At 53.0% G+C, this 16917-nt stretch overlaps 1 protein-coding gene across 3 annotated transcripts in view; it reads right to left on the bottom strand.

The window, feature by feature from the left end:
• The window catches only part of NT5DC3 (5'-nucleotidase domain containing 3), a 1183405-nt gene that overhangs the window by 1001145 nt on the left and 165343 nt on the right, over positions 1–16917 (bottom strand). For all 3 annotated transcript variants that reach the window (XM_069629921.1, XM_069629920.1, XM_069629922.1), the window contains exon 2: positions 6558–6742. In XM_069629921.1, the coding sequence (XP_069486022.1) occupies positions 6558–6742 (185 nt within the window). The remainder of the gene's footprint in view (positions 1–6557; positions 6743–16917) is intronic.

Below are 16917 nucleotides of genomic sequence, written 5' to 3'. Positions count from 1 at the left end.
CGCAGGTGCGACGAGGATCATCCTGCACCGTGACCTCTTGAGCTGGTTGACGAACCGGATTAGCAGAGGCAAGGGAGGGAACGCGTAGAGGAACAGGCCCTCCCAGGGGAACGAGAAAGCATTGCCCATGCTCCTCGTCTGGGGAAACCTGCTGGCGAACCTCCGGCACTTGGTGTTCGTCGCGAACAGGTCGATCTGGGGTGTGCCCCACCGTCGGAAGAGGCGATCCACCAGATCCTGCCGTAGTTCCCACTCGTGGCACGAGCGCAGCTCCCTGCTGAGTGAGTCGGCGATGGTGTTTTTTATCCCTGCCAGATGAAACGGCACCAGAAGAATCCCTTGGGCGACGGCCCAATGCCACAGGTCCTGCGCCTCCTTGGACAGCGCTGGGGACCTGGTTCCGCCCTGTTTCCTGATGTAAAACATGGTGGTGGTGTTGTCGGTGAAGATCCTCACCACCTTGCCCTTGAGGGACGGAAGGAAGGACCTGAGGGCCCAAAACACTGCACGGAGCTCCAGGACGTTGATATGCAGGGACTTCTCCGTCGGGAGCCAGAGTCCCCTTGCGTGCAGATTTTCGGTGTGCGCTCCCCACCCTTCTAGGGAGGCATCCGTGGTCACAGTCACCTGGTGGGCTGGGGTCTGGAAGTCCATGCCCGCCGTCAGATGCGCGCGGGTGCCCCACCACCGTATCGCTCGTCGGAAACTCTCGTCGAGCTTGATCCTTTCCTCGAAGCTGCCCGTCGTCTGGATCCAGCGCGCATCCAGGAATTCTTGCAACGGGCGCATCCGGAGCCTGCACATGGGAATGAGGTAGATGCAGGAAGACATCATCCCGAGGAGGGACTTGATGGACCTCACTTTGGCCGCGTCGGCCACCAACATCCGTTGCACCTTGCCCAAGATGGTCCTGGTCCTCTCCTCCGACGGGGAGGCCAGAAGGGACACTGTGTCGAGCCTCGCTCCCAGAAACAGTGCGACTTGCGCGGGCACCAGGTGGGATTTGGCGTAGTTCACGGAGAATCCCAGGTCCGTGAGGAGTTGGACGGTCCTTGCCGTGTGGACCACGGCGAGCTCCCTCGTCTTGGCGCGGATGAGCCAGTCGTCCAGGTAGGGGTAGACGTGAATCCCCTCGCGGCGCAGCTGCGCCGCCACCGGTGCGAGGCACTTGGTGAAAACCCTGGGTGCCGACCGTAGTCCGAAGGGAAGGGCTTTGAACTGGTAATGACGCCCTTGGACCACGAATCTGAGGAATTTTCGGTGCCCCTTTAGGATGGGAATGTGGAAGTAGGCATCCTCCAAATCCAACGACGATAGGAAGTCTCCTTCCTCCAGCTGACCCAGGACGTGCTGGAGGGTGACCATCCGGAACTTCTGCGCCTTGATGAACTTGTTCAGACGTCGCAGGTCCAGGATGGGGCGCCATCCTCCCGTCTTCTTCTTCACGAGGAAGTATCGCGAGTAGACTCCGGAGCCCCGAAGCCTCTTTGGGACGAGTTCGATGGCGCCCTTTCTGAGCATCGCCTTTACCTCCAGGAGAAGTTGAGGGACGTGAAGTTCTTTCCTGGCCACGGGGGGGACGCGCGGGCACCTTTTTTGAAATTCGAGCGCGTGGCCCCGGGCCAGGGCGTCCAGCACCCAACGGCCGGTGGAGATGGACTCCCACACGCTGACGAAGCCCGCCAGCCGGCCTCCCACCGGGGTGCTTCGGTGGGGGCCCGACCCCACGGCCGGTTCAATCCTGCTTGGACGCGGCCTTGCCGCCTTGACCTCCTTGGCGACGACGGCGGGGTCCGCTAGACTTGCCTCGTCCTCTGTAGGCCTCTTGCGACGACGAGCGGGCCGCTTGACGGTAGGAAGCGAAACCGCCGCCGGAACCTTTGGAGGCGCCCTTGCCTCCGCCGCTCCGAAAGGGCGTCCGTCGTTGCTGCAGGACTCCAAGGGCCCGGGCCGTCTCAGTATCCGCCTTGATGGCCTGAAGGGAATCGTCCACTGTCTTCCCAAACAGGTTGTTCCCGTCGAAGGGCATGTCCAGGACTCTGGTCTGGACGTCCTGCCGAAAGTCCGTAGCTTTGAGCCATCCACGACGTCGAAGGCAAACGCCGTTGCCCAGCTGGCGGAACCCAGTGTCGGCGATGTCCGTCGCCACGGTGATGGCGTGGTCCGAAGCCACCTCACCTTCCTGCAGGATCTCAAGGGCCTCCGCCCTCTTGTCGTCCGGCAGAAAATCCAGCAGGGGAGCTATCTTGTACCAGAGCTCCGTGTCGTAGCGGGCCACGATAGCCAAGGCGTTGGCCGCTTTAATCGTCGTCGCTGCCGACGAGATGACTCTACGTCCCATAGCATCCAATTTCTTTCCCTCGCCGTCCGGCGGGGAAGTCGACGTGGAGGCCGCACCCCCCCCGCTTTCTTCCTGGCTGCCGCGGAGACGACGGAGTCCGGGGTAGGCTGCGCCCGGAGGCATAGGGGGGCCGTGTCCGGGACCCGGTACTTTTTCTCGTACCGGTCTCTTCTCGCTGGCGTCGTGGAAGGGTTCTTGAGGAGGGAAAGGCCCTCATCCCAAATGTCGTCCAACAGAGGCACTGCGAGGACCGTCTTCCTCTTGGCCTCGCGCCGCTGGTAAAGGAAGCCTTCCTTTTTCTTCTCCTCAGGGCAGAGTTGGAAAAGCTCGGATGCCCTGGCGATCATTGAGTGGAACGATCCAATCTCGTCGGGCGGAGAAGCCCTGGTGGGAGGCGACGACGGAAAATCCTCGTCGTATGCCTCGTCGTCCGTACCCGTCGCTGCCGTGTCAGTCCCCGTATCATCCCCTCGGGTGGACGGGGAGGAGGGCTGGACGGGGCGCGACGGTTGAAAAGGAGGTGGTGGATGGATCCTTCTTTTCTTGGTAGGGGGAACACCAGAAGGTCCCGGTTCTGGATCCCCCGACGGGAGAGGTTCCTCCGTCGGTAACGGTAGCCTCGTCCTTATCTCGGAGCATAAGGACTGTATAGCCAACAAAATGGCCGCCGAGTTGTCTTGCGGCGCTGGCAGAGGGGAATCCGACGGGCGAGCAGGGGCCCCGTCGGTATCCTCGACGATGTCGTCGTCACCTGCGTCGGGGTCCATTCCGACGGGCTGGCCTTCTTCCACGCCTAGGCCGTGGCTTAAGACCTCGATCAGTTCCTCTTCTGAGGTTGAGGCCGAATCTACGACGACGCCCTGCCCCCCTTCTTCTTCCCCACGGAGGGTTTCACGGGGGTCCTATCGATGGGCACAAAGGAAGACCCCCTCCGAGGAGGCAGGGAGATTCTGGGCCCTGAGGTCGCCACCACTGGTGCAGCCACCACAGGCTGAGCCAGGGCCGCCGCGACCGTTTCGATAGAGGGCTTGGTCGGATGGATCAAGGCCTTCACCACCTTAGGTGCGCTCACCGCCTTATCCTTGAGGGAGGGGGCACTGCCACGCTCCTCCTCTGCCTTAGAGCTCGACCGGGGCCTCTCCAGGAGCTTCGCCGGGTGCTCGGCCTTCCTCTTACCCGACCCAGAGCGTTGGCTCGTGGTTGATGGTGCCGGGGAGGGTGCGCCCTGCCTGGCGCCCGTAGAGCCCGACCGTTCGGCGCTCCCGGTGCCAGCGGACTCGCGGTGCTTGGCCTTATGTTGGGCCCCCGTCGCCGGGGCGCCCTCAAAGGTCTTAGAAGACCGCTCGGATTTCTTCTTCTTCTCGCCAGACGGGCTCTTACCCTCCAGCCAGTTGGCGAGACGTTGATGGCGGTCCTTCATGGTCCGTTCCGACATGTTGCCGCAAAACGCACAGTCCTTCTCCACGTGCGTCTTGTCCTCATGAAGGCAGTAAAGGCAGAAAGAGTGTTCGTCCTCCTTGAAGACGTTCTGCAGCTGGCATCCAGGGCAGACCCTGAACAGCTTTCCGGGCGTCGAGCTTCCCTTCTCCTGGGCCATCTCCGAGATCGGGCCTGAGAAGCTTCTGGAGTCCTCCGAAGTGTAGCTCGACGAAATCTTCACCCTTGAGGGGCACAGATGAATCCGACACGGGTCCCCGCAGATCGGATGTAGGATCGGTGGAGCTTGAGGCTCTTTTGACCGAAAGAATCGAAGTTTTTTGTGAAAAAGCGCGAAAAATAGCACTAACGCTCGAGAGCAATAGCACGAGGATCCCAACACATGAACGTGCGGTAAAAATCTGAAGATGGCTGCCGGAGGAGGTGCTTAGGTAGAGGGCAGTCATTGGCTGTAGGCAGTATGACGCAGAGACCAGTGATTGGTTATTACTACGAAAGACAGATCAGAAACGAAACTGATACTGGTTTTTTCTTTACCGAGGATTCCCAGCCTGACGACGGGGAATATTCATGAGCATGTGAATCCATGCCAGACCCCATGCTGGAGAACCCCAGATATGTTTCAGAGGTTATGCCAAAGGTCAATGGAAGTTCTGAGCAAGAAGGTGGATGGGTTGCAGATGAAGTTCTCCATGATTAAATCCAACCTGTGGGCCCTTAATGGTCAAGTAGCAGCAACTGTTTTCTCTGATATAGATGGACGGAAGACTGTAGATTGTAAAGGAGGTGGTTTGTAACCTGTACAATCTGAGTGACTCCAATGACAAATTCCACCACACTATAGCACAGAACATTGCGCCAGCGAACCTCTGAATCCAAGAGAGTGAGCAAGAGAGTGAGAACGAGCAAGAGAGCGGGTAAGAGAGCGGGCAAGAGAGCGAGAAAGAGCAGGCAAGAGAGCGAGAAAGAGCAAGAGATGGGTAAGAGAGCGGCAAGAGAGCGGATACAAGAGCGGGCAAGAGACCAAGAAAGGGCAAGAGAGTGAAAAAGAGCAAGACAGCAGATAAGAGTGGGCAAGAGAGCGGGCAAGAGAGCCAGAAAGAGCAAGAGAGTGGATAGGAGAGCAGGCAAGAGAGCCAGAAAGAGCAAGAGAGTGGATAAAAGAGCAGGCAAGAGAGCGAGAAGGGGCAAGAGAGAGAGAAAGCCAGCAAGAGAGCGGGCAAGAGCGAGAAAGCCAGCAGGAGAGCATGATTAAGGACGAGCGAAAGAGCGAGAGAGAGAGCAATAGAGCGCGAGAAAGAGCAAGAGAGCGCGAGAAAGAGTAAGAGAGCGCGAGAAAGAGCAAGAGAGCGTGAGAAAGAGCAAGAGCGCAAGAGAGCGCAAGAGAAAGAGCAAGAGCGCGAGAAAGAGCAAGAAAGCGAGAAAGCAAAAGGAGAGAGGAGAGAAAGCACAAGGGAGTGAGAAGAGAAAGCACAAGAGCAGACAGACAAGAGATCATGCAAGAGTGTGAAAAAGAGCAAAAGAGAAGGCAAGAGAGGGAGAAGGCGGGAAAGAGCAAGAACGTGGGAAAGAGTGAGAAAGCAGGAAAAAGTGGGAAAGTGGGGCCCCATTGCAGCAGGTCTACTGCCCCATTGCAGCAGGCATACCACCCAGTTTATTGTCTGTTGCTTCAAGTTGCTGCGTTAGTTGGGAAAGCTGACGCTTTAGTTCTGGATCAACTAGTCACTGTAACAGTCCTCAAGCGGTTGCTGCTTTACTCCAAAAGGGAAAACTCAGCACATTTCCCGTCTAACAAAGCATAAAATGCTATTACTGTCTGCTGCAAATATGAGTATGTCCAGATGTTTTTTCTGAACGCTGCTTCTTTACTTTTTACTCCCTCGGACGGTCAATGCTAGGATTGCCCGATGATCACAGAATCTTTCGACCCCTAGAAATTATCTGAAAGACGCGCCTTTGCAAACCCTGAGCTGATTATGTACATAGATGGTCTTGTCTGAGGGATTCTCAAGGACGGCTCGCTTCGGGGTATGTGGTGTGTCCACAGTAGGATTACCAAATGCCCTTTTAGTCCAAGTTGCTGAATTGATTGCTTGCACACATTCTTGTGCTTTAGCAAAAGATACATCTGCTACTATTTATACAGATTCCAGATATGCCTTTCACATCACGCATGACTGGCAAACTGTGGAAGCAGAGGGGCTTCCTTAAATTCAACTGGTATCCCGTATCTAATGGTACTTATATTGTTGCTATGTTAGATGCCCTATACATTGTTTTGAAAAGAACTTCAGTGCAAGCAAAAGATATAAATCACGTGGTTGAAGGCACACTTTTTAAAGAGATTTATTATGCACCAGTAACACATTTACACCTCTAATTAAGATTTTAACTCTCACAGGCAGGCCAAAGCTTGATGTTACTGCTTGGTAGACCTAGCTCAAAAAAATCTCCAAAAGATGTGTATTTGGAGAGGCGGGTGGTGGGTTGGAAGAGCCATAGGGATTAGTCTGGCCATGGCCAGTCAATGGGTAGGTATATAATGGAACATTCCCAACCTGTACCTACTCCCATGTCCTCTCCATTGTAGCTGTACCCCAATTCAATAGTTGTGATTTTTGGTGGTAAATGTGTATATGCAATCCTATAAATGCGGGCTCAATAGAATATTGTATATATGTGCAGCAATGTTTTTTCGGTTGTCCTCTTTACATGCTGCCACACCCTACTTCTGCAGGCATCATGTGCAACGAAGAATAAAGACACAGTAAGCACTTACTTTGTGTTCAGCGATCAGAAGGTCTCGCGCAGTGTTAAAAATCAGCGTGTGCAGATCTTTGGAATAAAACGCCAACGTGTAATCATAATCAAAGCCGTAGACTTCAATATCTGACAGACTCATCTCATTGTTGGAGAAGATGGCATCAGGATTGAGCAAGTTGCCCATAATTGAAGGGACTAAATCTAGAATTGAATGAAGAGAAAACATATGGAAAGATATCAATATCGCTTCTGAAGGCTGCAAATACACCACAGACATCTTGCACAATCCAGCTTGCAACGTATCAAGAGGGAGAAAATTCAGGACAATTACACCAGAAGACTTGACCAACACTCTCGCAGCCCTCAAACATCCCAATTATAAAGACAACATTTTACCCTCTTCCATTGTGAAGGTAATCAAAGGTGAAACACTCAACTTCTCAAAGTCATCAACACAGCGCTCACACAAGGAACCTTCTCAGATGCAATGAAAACAGAACAGATCCTCCCCCTGCTGAAGAAACCCACGCGCGACCCAGATAGATAGCCTGGCCAACTATAGCCCCAATTATCAATGACACTCCACACATCCTGGTCAAAGAGGACCCCCTGCTTAGTCGCTGTCCTCAAACTCTCTGCTGCCTATGATACTGTTGCCCATGAAGCCCTCCTGAACAGCCTCTCCATGTGCATGGGCTTTAACGAAGCAGCCCTGCAGTGCTTTGCTTATACCTGTACAACAGAGACCAACTCGTTCAGGTGGGCCCCACTAGATCCCCAGGACTGCCTGGCAACCTGCAGAGTTCCACAAAGTTCTATCCTGTCCCTTATCTTCAACTCTACATGCAACCTCTGGGGAACGATGTGCCAACACAGATATCAGGATACAGCACTACACAAATGACACAGCTTTACCTAAAGATCAATTGCATGGATGTCAAGCAACTACTGAAAACTCAACCCAACAAAGGCGAAATTCATTCTCCTAGAAAACCCCAGTAAGCATTCCCAAGTCCAGAAGGGGCTGACTGGGGGACGCTGTTGCGCTTGATGGAAATGACAGCCTGAGTGCCGAGCTCCGGACTGGAGAAAATTCTTCTGTAAAAATAACCGTCTTGGCACAGAAAAAACTTCCCACCTTGCTGCGACCTGGGAACGACCTCCGCTGCCCATTCCTGCCGACTTGCAGAACATAACATCCGGAGACTTGGGAGATATGGCCGCGATCAGACCAGCGTGAGAAACGTCTGACTCTCCCCAAGCAGCGGCTCAAGGAAGCACGGCCTGCCCGGCTGCTCTGTGGTGTGCGGGGGGAGGGGCGACTCTTCCCCGATCGTGCGCATGGCGGACATCTTGCAGCCAAGTGCGCTCTGGAGATGCCTGAGCAGGACCGGATTGCGGCCTGTGGGGTGCTGCTGTGGGGGACAGACCGAGGACTGCTGGGCCCCCGCCTGCCTGGAGCACGGCACCACTCTTCACCGATAACCCGGCTGACGGACACGGCGGGGGCTGTGTGTTGCAGGAGGACCACTGCGCTGCCGTGGAGCCCATAACGGTGCGCTGGTCCCCCGGCCCCCCGCCGCCTGCAGCCCCACGAGACTGGAGTGACGGTAGGACACATGAGGGGGCTGTGGGGTCCGGGCGACTTGCGCCTTTACTGCAGCGGCACCTACACCTGCTGCCCTGGAGGCCCCTTGCTCCTTCTCATGCCCAACTGGGAGGTGGATAATGTACAGGGAACTTAAGCAGCTAAATACACCATTTGCTCCATGCATTCTACTTGGGGCAACTCCCACGCTCGGCTGATCAACCCCTTAACTGATGCTAGGGGGAAATTGCCCCCATTGACACCCACTGATACTAGCGGCTGGCTGCCCTGAGCGGCGGAACTCAAGTCTCCCACTGTATAATCCGCACCCCTGTCCTGACACTCGGCGGGAGGCGGCCACAGGTTGGGCCTCGTCTGTTGGTACTATCCTGGACTACCCCCGGCACACCCCCGCACACATTTGGCCCCTGGGGCACCGCCTTTGGCGCAAGGGATCAGCGTGGTACTCCCTCTGGGTAACCATGTGATACCACTGTCACAGGTCTGGATCAACAGAACTTTTAACGCTAGTAGCTGGATCGAAGCCACAGACATGTAGGATGGAGACACAACCTCTTTGGGGCACATCCACAAGCCCTAAGTTGCGTTGAAGACATAACTTGTCGGTGAGAGTCCACTACGGACATGTAAGACATCCGAACAGCCTGCTATCAGCTACCCTGTTGCACTCTACGACCCAACAGGACTCCTGCACACTCTAACCACCCATACTTCCAGGATCCTCCTTGGCTGACACCATGACTAAAGGAACTGGTACGGGGAAAAAAACAGAGTCCGAGTTTTTTCGAACATATTCAAAGAGCTAAGTCGACGGGAGAAACACTGGAGGACGCACCCACCACATCAGCCCCACCGGCCCCCGATGATTCGCAGAAGATGCAGGAGTATATTCACAAAGGGTTTACCACTTTGCACACCAAACTCGACGATATGAACGGCACCATTTCATCCATCAAAGCACACATCGAGAAGACCGATGGCCGGTGGTTGAGATTGAAACGAGGGTGAGTGCTGCCGAGGATGATCTTCTAGGCACTCTGTGGGATACAGTCTCCTTGCTCTCCAATCGGGTACTAGCAGTGGAAAAAAAGCATGAGGATCTCGAATCTCAGTCAAGACGTAATAAACTGCGTTTAGTCGGAGTGCCCGAGGACATTATCAAGGAGCCCATGGAAGACTACGTGGAGCGCATTCTTCTAACACTTCTGGAGTCACTGAAACTTTCACCACAATTTGCAGTGGAAAGAGCCCATCATTCCTTAACTGCGAAGCCCAGACCTGGCGCGCCTCCACGTCCAATCATAGCCAGAATCTTACATTTTTGGGATTGTGATGCCCTCCTGAGGGCAGCTAGAGTCCAGGGGGAGCTACATCTTGGGGCGGCAAGGATCCATCTTTAACTGGACTTCTCTGTAGCGGTGCAACAGGAGCGAGAAACCTTTTTGGCAGTCAAAAAGAGATTCCGAGATTTAGGGGTCAAATACTCCATGCTATACCCTGCCAAGCTGAGAATCGAACACTCCAATCAATCGTCTTCTTTACAATTCCAGAAGAGGCCTCAAAATTCATCGATGAACATTTCCCTGGTTGATTCTCCCCCCATTGTTGTGGCTTTGATTATTGCTCTGTTTTTGCCAATTAAGCTCTTGCCCAGTAATAGGCCTGTACACGGCTGTGCGCATAAGTTGCTTTTGTGTTTCCCAGGAGAGCATTAATAGTTGAACTTGTTTCTATTAGTCTGCTGATCCTCAATCAACATGTTCCTTCCTAGTCACACTGGTTCACTTTGCTTAGAACTGCAAATACCCTTATACATCCCCCACTCTGGAGCATTACCGCCAGGCCAGCTATCAGGCCCCCAGGCGTTGATGCCGTTGATCTGGTTGTTATGATTGTGCTGGGTTGTCATTCCTCTGTTTGGGGGAGGGGTTGGAAGTTATGTTAAAAAAGGCTTGACAACCGTGAGAGATACCGCACATGTAGCAATATCAGGTTATAGTCATACTGGTGGGGGGATATGGCCGCCTCAGTTAGGTCGGCATTGGCCACCACTCTGCCGGGAATTCGAGTTTAACCAATGTCTCCATACAAATGGGGGATAATAGCCTAACCTTCATGAGCTGGAATGTACGGGGTCTAGGTAATCATAAAAAGATGCAGTAGATACAACTTCATGCTGAACGCCATGGCGTTAAAATCCTGTGTTTGCAGGAGACTCACGCCCGCTCTGAACAATGTGAGAAGTTTGCTAAACAGTGGGGGCCCCAGAGGTTCTATACCAATTACTCCACGCAGAGTCGAGGTGTGATGACTCTGATCCATAGAAGCCTTAAATTTACTTGCAGTCATTCAAGGGTAGACCCACAGGGGAGATATGTACTGACCCTAGGCACCCTGCAAAACAAAGAGGTGGCCGTATTAAACATCTACGGTCCTAATATGGGGCAGTGATTTCAATACAATACTGGACATCAACCTTGATAGATCAGGCTCTAAACCCCGTCAGCTCTCCAGGGCAGCCCATTCTATCCTGACAATGCTCCCTCGCTTGTGGACGCGTGGCGGCTCATGTACCCCGACTCGCGAACATACTCCTACTATTCCTCAGTGCACGACTCACATTCTAGGATTGACAGGTCGCTCATATCGGACATATTGATAAGGAACCTTTCCCACCTGTCGATTCTCCCTAGAACTCTCTCTGACCACTCGCCAGTGGTCATCTCTCTGAACTGGGGTCAGGACTACGATAGAATTAAACAATGGAAAATGAGGCCTCATTCCCTACTTGATCCGGTCTTTAGCTCTGAACTTGAATCCTCCATCGAGGAATTTTTTGAATTTAACGATAATTCTGTCTCATCACAAGCTACCCTCTGGGAATCCTTTAAAGCATACATCAGGGGTACCACCATCTCAAAGGGAAGTGGTATCCTGAAAGGGATCCGCTTGGATATCACGAGAAGCGAGTTGACCCTAGCTACCCTTGAGGCCCAATATGAACTAGATCAATCCCCCCGAGACCTTAGCGTTGTTGGGTTCAGAGCTTGACACATTCCGTAGTCTGGCCGAACGGGAGGTTACATTTTTAGACAGTTCCTATCTGGTAAGGAAATACAGTGAGGGAGAACGACCAGGTCGAATGTTAGCCAGGCTAATACGCTGAGAATTCGGAGCCCCCCCAACATACCGGCGATAGAGAGACACGATGGAACACTGGCCACATCATCACAAGTATAAAATGATTAGATTAAGTCCCGATTTTTTGTTAACGGGGGAGCAATTCTCAAATGGGACAGTATCATGAAAAAATTGGGTGCAAAAGCAGAGAATTGATTAACCCTCTCTACTGAAAAACTAGGAGTTAGAGATTGGAGTTTTTGTCACGCAGATTTTAACATGTACATAGCATTGTACAGTGTTTATTTATGCAGCCACAAATGGCTCCAACAACAGAAAAAAGCATATGCAACGTAAATAGCAAAAACAGGATAATTTTAATAATATAAATGTTTAAAAAGGCGTATTCAGACATCAATACATCTTAGTGGTACACAAAATACATATATATTAAATAACATACAGAAAGGAAGAGAAAGTGGGTGACACAGTAAACACTACTTTCACACAAAAAACGGTATGAAACTACTATATTTAGACATTTTTTGAGAGGTAGCGTGTCAACATGTTTCGGCCAAAAAGTGAATTGGACATTTTCTCAAGTACCCATTCAAAGGTGAGTATTACGGCCATCTTCAGGACAACATATTTTTTCATAAAGAGTCTTGTGTGTGATGCATATGGAACATCATTGATTTGTTTCTCTAGAAAAAGTGAGAAAAAGTCTGCGAATAACACATCCGGTTAATGGATATTTCTTTAAGGGCAATTACCGGCTGCCAGAGTGGATCGCAAATTCTGTGGCAAGAGTCACCTTGTCTTCGGTCAGATGCCCCAGACGTCGTATGCTCCGGTCTGTAAACATATCCTGGCAAATAGGAGTGCTTTGAAATGTGAATAACGTCCCGCCAGTGAAGTAAGTATGGGAATTTATCAAGTTCTTAACGGAGGCACAAAGAGAGGTCTAATTCACGTAGGGACTCGCCGCACTTAATTCTGCCATTACCATACATCACCGCAACATGACGAGACACTGACCACCCCTATGGAGTACGGTGGATTTTGCGGCCCGGACTTCCCTAGGTTCTGGTTGGTAGCACAATCCCAATTTGCTTCCCATTGGTTTAACACCACAGACCCTCCCCCTCATGTTAGGTTAGAGAGGCCGACAGTGATCGGGATATTCGCTCTCTCGTTCTCAAACGCGCGCCGGCAGACCCCGGGTTGGCAGATCCGGTTGCTAATACATCTATACATAATACATCTCTTGCCCTTTCCAAAATCTGAAAACTACTAGATACACCCCAGCCCTTCCACGGGGACCTGCCGCTCTGGAACTTCCTCCCAGATGTCCCGCGCGTCCCACAGTCTATCGTGTCCCGGTGGGCCGACGCAGGATTCATGGCGCTCCGAGATGTTTATGTACAGGGTAACTTTCTTGAATGGTCAGATCTCCCAATCTCCCTGAGACAGAGACCATCAGCATGGTTGCAATACTCTTCTCTCCGGAAAAGTCTCAAAACTAAGTACCCCAACTTCCCTACAGTACCACCTGACGAACCCATAATTGCGGAGCTGTGCTCCTTCGACTCCGAGGGGGAAAGTGTCTAGGCTTTATACCCTGCTGCAAACCAGAGCTGCCCCCTCATTCACTGCGCTGAAACACAGGTGGGAGGAAGACCTTGGGGTGGAGATAACTGGCGAGCGCTGGTCCCGTATGTGTGCATGCACCCATAATGTATCCTTCAACTCTCGATTCAAACTAATACAATTCAACGTGTTGCACAGATATCACCACACCCAGAGTAGACTGCACCACATGTTCAGTGGGCTCTCCTCCAGCTGCCCTAGATGTGGCTCCAATCGGACTGCATATATCCATATGATTTGGTTCTGCCCACGGCTGACAATTCTGGACCGAAATATGTTCCACATTGTCTATTATACTAGATCACACTACAGACCCAACCCCTTCACGATGCCTTTTCCATGACTTCCCTCAATTAGGGCGCGATTCCAGGAAGCTAGCGGGCCTCTGAATGCTGTTAGCTGTACGCTGCATCTTAATGAACTGGCTCCGACCTGGAGCACCCACGTATACACAGTGGCTCAGGGCGGTCACTTGGGCGTCAGATACTGAAGAGGCCTGGGGTACTCTGCAACATCTACACTCGAGGCCAAGGGATATCTGGTGGAAGTTCCGCAGCTATATGTCTACTATGAACACAGACTTGGATGCTGAATCTTCCGTCCCCGCCCTCCCCTCTCCTGTGGCCACCCCGTGAGCGGTGACTCTTCAACCCTCTATCTGTGATATCACCTGGACCCCGGACTCATTAATGTGTGTGATATACCCACTATGTACCAGTATTGTATTGTATTCACTATATATGATTGTATCTTGCTTTCATACCGTGCACGTTTCTTGTTTGTTTGCGCGTTGTCAAGCTAAATAAATAAGGTTTAAAAAAAAAAAAAAAAGGGGGCCGACTGATCTGAAGCTCAATCGACTCATGCCTCAACTCATCCAGTGCAAAATCTTGCAGCTTTACTATCGATAACTCATTCAAACCACACATTGCCATGAAGACCTAAACAGCATAGTACTAGATTGCGCTGCTCATAAGTAAAACAGTTGTCCAAGCCCTAGTCATCTCCTGCATGGGGGCAACACCCTACTCACAGGAGTCTCAGATGCCAACGTGGGCCCTCTAAACGCCACCCAGCAAGCTGCAGTGCACCTCAGAGTAGTAAGAACCACATCACCCTCCTCCTCAAAGAGCTACACTGGCTACCCCTTCAAGCATTATGACATTCCAGACTGCCTGCGCCAACTACAAAGCAATCACAATCAAAAACCATGAAACAGGCCTTTTCACCTGCTATGCGCCCTGCCTCTATAACAAGTTATTAGGAAAGATAAGACAGGCCTCCTCCATCACACACTTCAGGCAGGACCTGAAGACACTAATCACAGATGGTTCCTCTCAACCCTATTTTTATTCCTCTGGAGTACCCATTCCATCCCCTGCTCACTTTATCCATACCAGCTCTAATGCCACCCCTACAACCGACTTTTAGCCCCCTTGTTGTGTCGCCTTTGTACAGTGCACTGTTGGTTCCCAGCTAGGTTGCAGTTTATACATTATGTACATACTAAAAGGCACATTTAAATACATCTAGACACAGAAGCATGCAGCTTTTATTCTGTTATTTAGGTGTTTATGATCCAAGTATCTACAATTCTATACTGAAGTCATGAGAAATCCATTATTAAGGGATAAAAAGAATGTTGAGGGCGTGGCCTGGAGCGCCGCGGATGAGGCTGCTCCATTGATGGCCTCCGTTGGGGTCCGCGGCTCTGATTGATATTTAGCCGGTTCCCGCTATGCTGTTGCTGTCTCCTGGAGGGGGACTTTAGTGGAACAACTCCTGCACCCGTTGCTGCATTCCGGGCACCTAACGCGGCGGAGTGGCCGAAAAGGCGGCGTGGGAACTTTTCTATGGTGTTCCCCGCCACGATTCAAGATGGCGGCCGTGACCAGGGCTCCTCACCGCCGCGGCCGGTTGGCGCTCTTCTGCGAGCCTTGACCCGATGCGGGGGGGGGGGGGAAGCGGGGGCGGCTTGTCTCCAGCTTGCAATAGCATTGCACTCGTAATGCCTTCCGTCTCCCCCCATCCTCCATCCTCACGGGGCACACGACTAGCAGCTGCCAGGTCCTGCGACCGCTCTGTACCCCTCCTACCCCAACGCCAGGAGCTGCAGCATTTCATCCTCCCCCTTCGCCTGGGCCTGTTGGCGCGGGGGCTCCCGGCGGCTGCTTTGGCCTACTCCCAGGTGGCTCTCCCTGCACTTCGAGCTCCGGTGGGCCCGGCACCCGGCGCCCTTAGTCGGTGGATGCAACGTGCTTGCAGCTACAGGGGACCCTTCTGGAGGAGGGCTCCCCAGCCATCATCTCTTGCGCGGCCGGCGCCCTGAGATCGGACCACACTCCACGTGAGCGCCTCTGGCCCCATTGAGTGAGGTGTGCTCCATTCCATTTGGCCCTGAGCCTGTGGGGGCTCAGCCTCCCACCCCACATGAACTGGGGCTTCTCCTGCGCCCTGTGGCTTCACCCCACCGGCACCCGCTATTGGCTTCTCCCGGGGGTGCTTGATCCTGGAGCCGCGCCGCTATCTCTGAGGCTCACCGGATCTCTCCCCCCCCCCACTGACTGTGGTTCTCAGGCTCCCATGCTCCGGGTCACTCACGCCATGACCCCCCGGCAATTGCCTCCCCAGCGGTGGACCTGGTGCCCCTGCAGCTTCATGGGGCGCCCCTGCCCACCATCACCACTCACCAGCTGAACAGAGCCGCCTCCATTTCATTGTCCTGGATCCTGGCTGCGGTGGAGGGGCCAGATGCCTCTCTCTTCTTACCCTGTGTGGCTTGTCATCACGGCACTACCACCACCCCGCAAAGGCACTCCTGCCCCTCCTGTTTGCATAACCTCCTGGGGCGCCCCGGCCCACTCCACTCTTTGCTACCACCACCTCAGGTTCCTGTGGCCCCTGACAGTGAATACAATCCCCCCCACGCTGGACCAACTCTCAGAAGCCATTGCTTTTCCCCCAAAACCATGACCAAAGCAGTGAAGTCATCGAGGTCCACCGACATAACCACCATGCTGCTGGCCCCGGAGAAGGGGAAGAAAACTGACCCCCCCAAACTAACTCCTCAGAAGGCCTCCGACGAGAAGGAAACGCTCGCCACCAAGGAGCATCTCCAGGCCTTCATGTCAGATATTAAAGCGGAATTTCGGACCTGCATGACGGAACTCACAGCCAAACCGGAACAAACAGAACAACGGGTTGACAAGATTGAGCATCGAATAGTGGGGTTTGAGGAACTGGCAGTGGACCACTCCAACTCGCTCACAGAGATGCAATGCACCATCCAGACACTAATGGATAGTACCGAAATCCTTGAATTCAAGCAAGAAGATATGGAAAACAGCTCCCGGCGCAACAATCTACGCATTCGAGGGGTGCCCTCATCAATCTAGGATAAGGAGCTTCCTGAATACATAAGCACCCTCTTTCAATAACTACTGCCGGACTTGGACGAAACGCAACTCCTACTTGACACGATGCGTCCCCGTCGGGGATCCGAAACAGACACCCCTCCAGATATCATCACAAGAGTCCACTTTTTCACCACCAAGGAGGCCATCTCTGCGATAGGCCGTTCAAAGGACGAACTCTCCTTGCAGAGATCCCCACCCCAAATCTTAAAGGATCTATCCCCTCTAACCCTCCAAAAAACGCAGAATGCTCCGTCCCCTCACTCTCTTTCTTCAAGACCAGCAGATTTGTTATCAATGGTTGTTTCCCACGGTGCTATAATTTTCATACAAAGGCACTCCTCGCACCATCAGCCACCTTGATGACGCGGCATACATTCTGTGGCTAGACTCCCCCGGGGCCTTCACTCCCACCCCGGGCGGATCTTGCCCTGGAGACGGGCTCCCCCAAGCCAAGACGGACCCCCTGGTCACGGGTGCAGAGAGCCCGCAAACCCAGATGATGGCTCATGTCTCCCCTGAGGATTGCAACGCACTGGAACTATCTATAGTCCCTCAAGCCCGCCGCGGACCCCGTGCGGCCT

Source organism: Ambystoma mexicanum, chromosome 12 (genome assembly GCF_040938575.1).
Source record: "Ambystoma mexicanum isolate Mex_15411 chromosome 12, UKY_AmexF1_1, whole genome shotgun sequence".
Lineage (NCBI taxonomy): Eukaryota > Metazoa > Chordata > Amphibia > Caudata > Ambystomatidae > Ambystoma > Ambystoma mexicanum.
Note: the sequence above shows the minus strand (reverse complement) of the source record. Positions and strands in the feature narration are given on the sequence as shown.